Genomic DNA, 9,707 nt, shown 5'->3' on the forward strand with positions numbered 1-9,707 from the left:
TTCCCTTTCATCTTTCTTGTCTTTATCTCGCTGAATCCCGGAGCAGTTTATGGGCTGGCTCTGTTGTAATAGCATGACTGATCAATAACACGCAGGTCCCTCAAGCGTGAAGCTTTTACCTTTTCTCTTCTTTAGTACGGAAAAGAGCAGCTCTACATCGTTTGAGGCCGGGAAATGAACTATTCGATATCCAACAGAAAGAAGAGTGTGCTTACAGAAACTGAGATTGCTGCAGGAAGCAGTGATAAATCTCTCTTTCCTGCTTGCCCAGAATCCGAAAAAGCGATTTTGATTGTTTCGATTTCGATGATCTGTAGTTTTCTAAAGAAAAAATGTTGTAGCACTTGATAAACAGTTTGGGTGCCATGGCTAAGTACACTGAGCTGGAATCTGGGGGTCCAAATGTGGTTTTATCTCCTGGATCAGCAGTATGATTAGCTTAGAACAGGGGGAGACAAGTTTTGAAGTGATGGGGAGAAGGGGAAAGAACAATGATTAATGCAATTAGAAGGCACTGCTGTATCGGTTATTCTTATTTCTTAAAGCCAAAACCCTGCCAGTACTGCAACATTATAGCAGCATTTATTGGAAACAAGTGCCAGCGCTGCACAAACTCGGAAAAGAAGTACGGACCTCCGCACGCGTGCGAGCAGTGCAAGCAGCAGTGTGCGTTTGACCGGAAGGATGACAGAAAGAAGGTCAGTATCGCTGCTAAAGGGGGCTGAAAAGGTAAAAGGGCTGATCAGGAGGATGGCCTGTCCATCTCCTTCGTGTGTTTTCTAGCATTTCAAAAGAGAGTGGTTATAAAGCCTTTTTCTGGAGTTGAGCCTCGCTGTGGGAGCTGTGTTTTGGAGATGTTTACTCTTTGAGCCCCTCTACTCCTTCGGCAGATCTGCTGAGAAGGATCTCTTGAATTTGGCCTAAGGGCAGTTGTAAGCTGGCAAAGGAGAGGGGGCCTCCGAGTGAGATGCGAGGTTCCTGCTCGGGGAGAGGGACTGGGACCAATGTTTGTACCGTAGCCAGAGGAGCTGGAGTGGTCATACCTCCACCTGGAATCCCATTCCGTGGCTTCTGCATACACTTTGCTTGAACAGCAGGAGTGTTCCTCAGGCTGTCTGCATCACACCAGCCCTGCCTGATACTCTTCTCGCCCTTCTCAAGGGATCCTTCTTGAGTCACTGCTTGTTGAGATGTGATCTTGCCTTCTCTGCGTTTGCTCTGAGGGCAGGAAAACAAGACCAAAACTTCTTCCCCCTCTCACCTCCCAGGTGGATGGAAAGCTGCTGTGCTGGCTGTGCACGCTCTCCTACAAACGGGTCCTGCAGAAGACCAAAGAGCAGTGCAAGCACCTGAGCAGCTCTTCCCGGGCCAGCCTGCAGGAGAAGGAGCAGTACAGTCGGCTCAGCAGTGGCAGCCACTACAACAGGTAACGTGCACGAGCTTTTTTCTGGTGTGCGGGGTGAGCTTGCCTCTGGGGTGAGCAAACAGGGTGCCCCGGCTGGTCCGTGTTCCTCAGGTGCGCTTCCTAAAGTAACTGGGAGAAGCGCCGGCGGGCTCGGTGCCTTGGTGATGGGTTTTGGCAGTTGGCTGTTGTTCAGGAGAGTCTGGTTAAGTCAGGCTTTGCTAGTTTGAAAATCTCGCTGTGCTGGAGTTGACTTGCAGTCCGACAGTGCTTCTTAGGGGATTCAACTTAGTGAACTTGTACACAATTAAAGCTCAACTGCATTTGTAAAATGTAATGATTGAAATATAGAGCTCTTCACCTACCTACTGATCTGACTGACACATTGTTTTCTGTTTATTTTTAGTCTCCAGCTACACTTCAAGGAGTGTTTTTTTTTTATTATCGTTCCTTCTTGCGCTAGGAAATACTCTTTTAATAGGTTTGAAGTGGGTGGGAATATTTATCTGCTTCTCTGTCTTAGGCTGCAAGTCATTCAGGTTTTGACACACAATTTCCTTGTTCTTCTAGCCAGAAAACCTTATCCACCTCTTCGATTCAGAATGAAATCCCAAAGAAGAAAGCCAAGTTTGATGCCATATCTGCCAATGGTGACAGGTGAGCCCGTTACGTGGGGAAATTGTGGGTGGGCAATCTCGTTTGGAAGTTTCTATAAGACAGAGTTCTGCTCAGATAGTGGGAATCTGTAAAGCAGGGATCTTGAGCTTTGGGACCTCGAAGGGCTGCGTTATCAGCTTTTCAGAACCTGGCAGGCCAACATTACTTGGCATTTAGACATAGGTTTGAAGAGGAAAAGAATACCTAGCACCCGTACCTGCTAGAATAGACACTGCTTGTTGGTTGAGCTCCCCAACAGGCAGAAAAAATCGCAGCCAGGTCAACTTTATCCTCTCTCTACCGTTACAGGGCGGGTTGTTGGCTCTGCTGCAGAGTTGAGGTCCTCAGGTTTTGTGCTCTTGGGGCTGTCAGGCTGATCCGTGGGGAGGCGGCCTCAGAGGAGAGGATCAAGACCCACCTCTGGTTTCCCCTCCTGCCTTCTGGCGGAGGTACAAGCGAACAAACAGCTTTGCTTGAAAGTACCTGCTCCCGTTCTGCTGTCACAGTTTGTGCTGGATTATGTTAACGCCGGCTGCGTGCGCAGCAGGATGGGAATCACTAGTGGAAACGGGAGATTGAGATGGATTTTTAGGTTTTTTACAGTCTTGTACATGCATATTTTCATTCCTGCCTTTCCTCTCTGATTCTCAGCGTTCCTTCCTCTCCTGAGATGCTTTGTCCCCCTACCCAGAGCGCCCCTTCCACGCTGGCGCAGTGGGCTGCTTCCCAGCAGAGTCTCGGTGCCCACCATTGTCCTGTTTCTCAAGGCACTGACATCCTGAAGTGAGATCACCCGTTGTTTTCTCCCCCGTTGCCCTCCCTCCTTCCCTGGGAACTGCCTTACACGTGGAAACTCTCCCTCTTGATGGATCTCTTCCCAAACAGCAGTGAATTGGGATCAAGGACCAGAGTGTAGGCTCGTTAGTGCCAAAGGGTCTGTTAAAGCCACTGGTAATTAATTCACTGCCTTGAATGTCTTTTCTTGGAGATCACAGATCATGCCTCCCTTACAGATACTATTGACACCTTGTCAATGTTTGTTAATATGTGAAATGCTGCGATGGGAGGCAGAACTGAAATAGTTTTGTAGGGCTGTGGTTCCCACAGAGTGGTCTGTGAGACCAGTTATCATCTGAATAGCGTTTACAGTTCAAAGCTTGAAAAATGTAAGGATTAACTGTAGCTTGGAGCAGTCAGAGGAGTCCTCTGCCCACTTTTGGAGCCGGAGGAGGGACTGGAGACAAGTCTCTGGCACAACTGGTGCAGCCCAGCAGTACCAGTACTGGTATTGCTACAGCTTTGCCTCCCGAGAGGCTGCTGCTCACCTACTGAGGCTGCTCACCAGGCTCTAGGACAACACCCAGTATTTTTATCTGCTAACTAAAGCCTGGGCTCAGACCTAACATCTCACTGCCATACCCCCGCTGGCTTGAAAATATCCAAGAAGGAAAAGGTCTCGTGCCCTGGCATCGATTGCTCAGACATTCGGTTGCAAAACAGGAGCCTGTATTAGAGGAATTAAATGCTTTCCCTTTGCTCCTGGGTCAAATGTTGTCAGTCTGGCTCCTGCCAAGGGTGTGATCCTTGTCGCAGACTTTTTTTGATGAATCCCAGTAAGTTTAGCAGCTACTGAAGAGCTCCGGCGACGTGCCGTAGAAAAGGCAAGCTGGGGCTGCCTTAAACAGACACGTAGCTGTGTTTCTGGAGTGGAATAATAACGGTGGTTCATTAAGTGTGGTTTTGGAGTTGCTGGGCTGTTGGGTTTTTTTGGTTTTGTGAGGATGAACCCCTTAAAACTCTCCCCTCTTGCACCATTTTCTGTTAGATTGTCTCCCCCCCAGAGTCCGCCTGGAGCCTGGGTCACAGCCTGAGTGTGGAGTTGGGGTCTGTTGCAGCACGAGGGTATTTTCAGCAGCAGCACGGGGTGAGGCCCAGCTGCCGAGACCAGCCCCACCTTTCTGTCCAGCGTGTCTCGGCTCCAGCCCAACTTCTGCTGCATTCTTCAGCTGGGCAAAATTTGGGCGTGCTTGAGCTCTCTCAGCTTCGCCACCACCTCCAACAGGGCCCAGCTCATCTGAAACCACTGCTCCTTTTTGGGTGCAGTAGGAATCCCTGTGCTGTGTCTTCCCGAGTTCCCTCCGCACGTGGGTTTCTTTACCTGTTTTGGCGCGGATGTCGCTCCTGATGGCTGCAATATTGGCAGCGAGCGATTTCCAGGGGTTGTTTGGTGGGTGGTGTCAAACGGTTCGTTCCGGGTGAGCTACCCTCCAGCTCAGCCCTGATTCAGGAGGTGTTTGATGTCCCCATCCTCTTGTGCAAACGCTGCCAGAAGTGTTTTTTTATGTTACAGGCTCTGTAGATGAGCACGCTGCCGTCCCTTCTCCTGGGACTGTAGGCAAGGTGCTAATTTGGGCTTTTAACACCAGGCAGAGATGCTGAGCAGCAAAGTTCATTGAGTCAGAAAGACTATTTGCGTAGAAAAGTCCTGGCATATGCTTAAAGGGGCCGGGGTACCGGGACTTGGGCTGAACTGCCGCTGATTTTGGTGGTCTTAGAGGCAGCCTAAGTTCAGATCCTGTTGGCCCAGGTGGGTTTTGCACACAGGGGATGGTTTTTTCTTGAGGTGGAGCTCAGATGCTGGTTTGGTCAGCCTGGTCTTTATGCTAGCCTGACTTGAATGGCAAAACCTTTGAAGCTTGGCATTTGTTTTGGCTAATTTCAGCCATTTAACAGGTGTGGAGTTTAAGGCAGTCATTTTGGTTTCTTTTCCACTCAACAGAGAGACGCAGGTGTCTTTGGAAGAGCTCCATTTTTGCCTCTGTCTCCACTGAAAGCATCGGGAGCTCCTCAGTTCCCTTTAATCAGAGGCTGTGGTTTAGACTGTGCAAACACGGAGAGCACACGTCTGCCCCCTGCCCTATCCCAAGGGACCGGGATCCTGGATGTGGAGTTTATTTGTAGGGGAAATGGCTTTTTGTTTGTTTGTTTGTTTCAATTTTTTGTTCTCATTCTTAACGTGTTTGTTAAAGGAACGGAGCGACTTGTATTTGTCAGTTTTCCTTCTCGTTTTGGAGTCTCAGGCTGTTTCCTCAATGCGGGGTTAAGGACAGAGAAACCTTTCATTACTGACTTGTCAATCTTTTAAAAAGCTGCTTCTTTAATTAGCACCTTGACACATTCAAGGGGGCGTTTCACAGCAACGGGACAGGACGACACCTGCCTGCGCTCATGCCCTTGGCGAGAGGGGACGTCTGGGCACCCTGAGCCCCCCGATACCCGCAGTGGGTGCAGACCCCAGGGGCAGCAGGAGGCCCTGGCAGCCCTGCGGTCAGGTCTGGCTCTGTGGAAGGCTGGTGGCCCTCCCGTCCCTTCTCCCCCCTGGGTGGCCGGACCTGGGTGCGGCTCTGCGGGCTTTGACCGGAGCTGCCAAAGAGGGAATTTTTCCTGCTGGAGCCGCTCAGGGAAACCTGAGCACCTCCCAGGGAAATGTGAGCACCTCCCGGCACTCTTTATTGCCCCAGGATATGGCAGGAGAGAAGCTTGCCCAGGCAAAGGGATGGTGCAAGCAAGACTTTGTCTTTAGCCAGAGGGAATCAGTGAGGAAGCCTTTTTTTTTTCTTTTTTCTCTGCGGAGGCTGCCTTTTTTCCCCTTCTTTCTTTCTTTACTCCCCAGCATATTTGCACTGAGTGGGGAATTAAAGCTACTGCTGGTAAGGTGCCTGCGCGCCGAAAGGTGCTGGAGCACCCACCGTCATCTCGCACAGCCTCCGCTTCCCGAAACTGTGGTCGGGAACTGTTCTAAAATGGAGATATTCTCCACGTGTGGGAACACTTTCTGCACTCGGGAGCTGCCCAGAGACCCGTGGTACGGTGTGGGCTCTGCTTTTGGTGTGTTTTATCCACGCGAGGCTCTTCCACCGAGGGCTGCCTCAGTTTTGAGGTCTCCCTTACCAAGCTTTCTTTCCCCAGTGCCGCAGAACAATCCGGTGACTTTCAGACCTGTGAAGCTGCCTCTGCTTCGTGTCGCTCTGCAGATCCCCAGCACGACGGTGGAAAAGAGGCTTTTTTTTTTTTTCCTGCCGCATCCTTGCTAAGCAGCCAGATCAATGCAGGCTGTGCTTTTAATTAGAGAATGGATTATTTCCCTGCACTGGAGGGGACCGGTGAGCAGCCGGTCCTCTCTGCCTCACTGCACAGAGGGGAACTGAAAGCACAGAGGTGGCAGCAGATGAGCACCGAGACAAGCAGCTATTTGGGGTCAGACCATGCTTTCCCCAGGCTGTCGCAGCTCCCTAAAGCTGCAGGTTTTAGGACATGTATTGATCTACTCTGGAGGCTTTGAGATAAAGAAGAAAAAAAAAAAAAGCCAGGCTTCAGGTAACCCTGGCTATTTATCTTTAGAATGGCAGCGCTGTCTGATAACGGGCAGACTTAGGGTAATCTTGTAGATGAAGCTTTGTTGCCTTTATTACTGTTAAATTTTTATCCGGCAATTTCAGGCGCGCGCGGCTGGGAGTTTGGTGCCCTTTTAGCACTGAGAGATAAAAAACAGGCTGAGCATTGCAGCGGTGAGCAACAGACAAAGGCAGGCAGAGATCAGGTGAGCTCCCTGGGCCTGTGGCTGCAGCTCATCCTATCTTCTGATCTCAAATATTCCTGCAGTGCAAGACTGTGCGTGGCTGCCCAGATCGCTGGCTGTCTCGTAGGGGGATTTGTGAGTTCCCGGTGAAGGGGAGTGACTGGCGCCCGGATAAGTTTTCACCTGGCTGCTTAGGGTTAGAGTAGCTGGTGGTGTACACGCGATGAACTCAGCTGTTCCTCTGTCACCCTGGAGAGACTCTGTCCTGTTCTGAAGTGGTAATGAAACTTCTTCCATTCCTCTGTCATGGAATCAAAATACAAAAGTCCAGCACGTCTTTGTACCCCTTTTTCCTGCTGAGCACAGTGCTGACTTTAATCTAGGTGTCTGCCTTTGCTTTGTTTGCTTAACTCGGAGGTTATTTGTTCCTCTTTCATCTTCCCTCCTTGCCAGAATGTTTGTTTAGATTTAGTGAAAAGTTTTGCTGCGCATCCAAGGACTGCCTGTGAGCAAGGAGAGTTCTTAAGTGGTTGCATAAAGTTTCATCAGCCCTCGGATTGCTGTCCTGGACTCTTTGCTTTGAAAACAGATCCTTCCTGTTCAGGCAGTTGCTGCAGACACTGGCCGACAGGCAGTCCCATGCAGCTGCTGATCATGCATGTAATCCCTGTTGCCTGTTGTACCATGTTTCCCAAATTCCATCTGGCTTTCAGGGCAGGGATACAGGTAACACCCGTGTCCAGGGAGCGTTTGGAAGACACAGCTGAGGTGGTTCCTGTTCTCCCATCTGTGGGAGCTGCCCTGCCTCGCTGGAGAGATGGGGCCATGATGAGAGTCTTTCCCTGTTCTTTGTTGCAGTTTTTCTCCGGACCTCGCCTTGGACTCTCCTGGCACTGACCACTTTGTTATCATTGCCCAGCTGAAGGAGGAGGTGGCTACTTTAAAAAAGATGCTGCACCAGAAAGATCAGATGATTTTGGAAAAGGAGAAGAAGGTACAACCCTTGGCTTGCTTCCCCCTTCCTAGCGTGCTGACATGTTCACACAGATCGCGCTCCAGCGGAGTCTGGCTTTGTGTCTGGGAAGGAGCAAGAGTTCCTGACTGTTTCCAGGCTGCCTCCTTTCTAAAGTCAAAGAGGACCCACCCAGGAGATCTCGTTTTGCAAAGGGTCATTTGCTGACCACTGCCTCAGAGACCTCCTTGTGGGGGAAAGACTGAGAAAAAAACAAACCGTGCTGCTCCCCGCAGAAAGACAGTCCTGGCCACTCCTGCTCCTCCGTGCTGCTCGGTGACACGGTTCTGGCCTCGTTGGTCTCCCCCAGCCCACCGCAGCACGTTTCTGAACTCCTCCAGTCTCACAGAACCTCTGCAGAGATGTTTTCTGTGGCAGGGTGCATCTGGGGTGAAGGCGTTTGTTTCTTCTTCCAGCTCACTTGGCTCCTTACTGCTTTATCTGCAGATCACAGAGCTGAAAGCCGACCTGCAGTACCAGGAGTCGCAGATGAGGGCAAAGATGAACCAAATGGAGAAGACGCACAAGGAGGTCATGGAGCAGTTACAGGTGACAGCATTTTTGTTTAAATTTGCTGAGCTGTGCTATATCCAGGAGCGACCGAGGACACTTGTGTTCACAACGTCCCGTGAGCTTCTGCACAGGCAGCTCTGCTGACACTCCTCAGCCCTGGCCTACAGCCCCTCCTCAGCTCTATATCAGGCATCACAACCCCTTTATATCCTCCCTGCTGCTCTCTGCTTGGCCTCAGACTCACTGTGTCATCAAGTGCTGCGTTGTGGCCCCTATGGACTGGACAGGAACAATCAAACACATTTTACCTGTTGCCAAAATCAGGTTTGAACCTGTTTCTCCAAACTGCAGAGCCTTTGTCAGCTCCCACGTAGCTCTTGACGTGATTTATGTGACCAGTAACCAGAGAGAACAAAGCTCGAGGAACAATCAGCAGTTCCTTTAGTGCTGTATCTCTTGTCGGCCAAATAAACAAGTCCCTGAGCTCAAGGCAACAGGGAGAGCAGGATTCTTGTCGTGGTGGTGGAAACGCTCAGCGTGAATGTGCTCTGAGCCACTGAAGAGATTGGGTCAGAGAGGAGCTGGTTACAGGGAAGAAATCAGACACAGAAACGAACTTTGCACCATTTAATTACTCTGGGGTATGTCATGATCTAAAGCCCTGGTGAGGAGAAATGGGAGGAGATAAGACAGAAGGCTTGTGTTCCCCCTGAGAAAGCAGCCCCTCCTCCGGCAGCGCACGCCCAAGGTGATTATGAGAGTGGAAGACGGGTTTTGGAGACTGCAGCTGCCGTGAGAAAGCCAGGGCCTGTGAGTTCCCCTTCGTGAAGCAGCTTCTTAAGCGCTGTTTGGCCTGATGGTTAGAGTATGTGATGTGTGTGATTTGGGTTTGAGGGATCGATGACAGCCAGAACCTTTCTGTCTCTGCTCTGCTTTACTCATCCTGCGCTGCCTGTCTCAGCCCGGAGCCGTTCCTCTCTCGTAGATTTGGGTGGCCTGCAAAGAACGAGTCGGTGTCCTTACTCCAGTTCTGAACAGACACCTTTCCATCAGCACAAACCCCTCTTTGGTTGCCTCGACAGCCACGAGGTCAGGGGCTGAGCGGGCGATGACCCTCCCTGCTCCTCCTGGCAGCGGTTTCCCCAGGCAGGGCACGCTGCTCCCTGGGTGTGCGTGGGAACAGGATACCCCGCAGCCGTAGCTCAGGGAGGAACATCTGCCCTGAAAGCTGTCGGACACCTTCCCACAGCCTTAAACTTGCTCAATTCTGAAATGAAAGAGGAAGCATCAGATCCACGAGCAGGTTTGCCCGCAGCCACCTTGCCTCCTGGGTGGAGAGGGGTTTGCGTGTCGGTGCTGTTCAGGACTTAGCTGGGACTGCCCTGACCTCCTCCTCTGGTGAGCGAATGTTTTAATTCAGTTGATATTGACCAAGGTTCTGGAAACTTCCTTTTGTGATGCCAAAATCAAAGTTCGCACCCTCTCGATGTATTGTAGGTGCCTTGAAGTGTTCATATTGTTGCGATTTACAAAGGGAAGGTCGC

General features: G+C 50.8%; 1 protein-coding gene across 1 annotated transcript in view; it reads left to right on the forward strand.

Annotated features, from left to right (window-relative positions):
* Window positions 1-8,199, forward strand: part of FAM76A (family with sequence similarity 76, member A) — a gene marked incomplete at both ends in the record, with an annotated part of 9,143 nt that extends 944 nt beyond the window's left edge. The window contains 5 exons of the mRNA XM_009871545.1: window positions 546-698; window positions 1,269-1,426; window positions 1,973-2,059; window positions 7,497-7,632; window positions 8,098-8,199. Of these exons, the coding sequence (XP_009869847.1) occupies window positions 546-698; window positions 1,269-1,426; window positions 1,973-2,059; window positions 7,497-7,632; window positions 8,098-8,199 (636 nt within the window). The remainder of the gene's footprint in view (window positions 1-545; window positions 699-1,268; window positions 1,427-1,972; window positions 2,060-7,496; window positions 7,633-8,097) is intronic.
* Between the last annotated feature and the right edge of the window lie 1,508 nt (window positions 8,200-9,707).

The sequence above is a fragment of the Apaloderma vittatum genome, unplaced genomic scaffold (genome assembly GCF_000703405.1).
Source record: "Apaloderma vittatum isolate BGI_N311 unplaced genomic scaffold, ASM70340v1 scaffold35696, whole genome shotgun sequence".
Lineage (NCBI taxonomy): Eukaryota > Metazoa > Chordata > Aves > Trogoniformes > Trogonidae > Apaloderma > Apaloderma vittatum.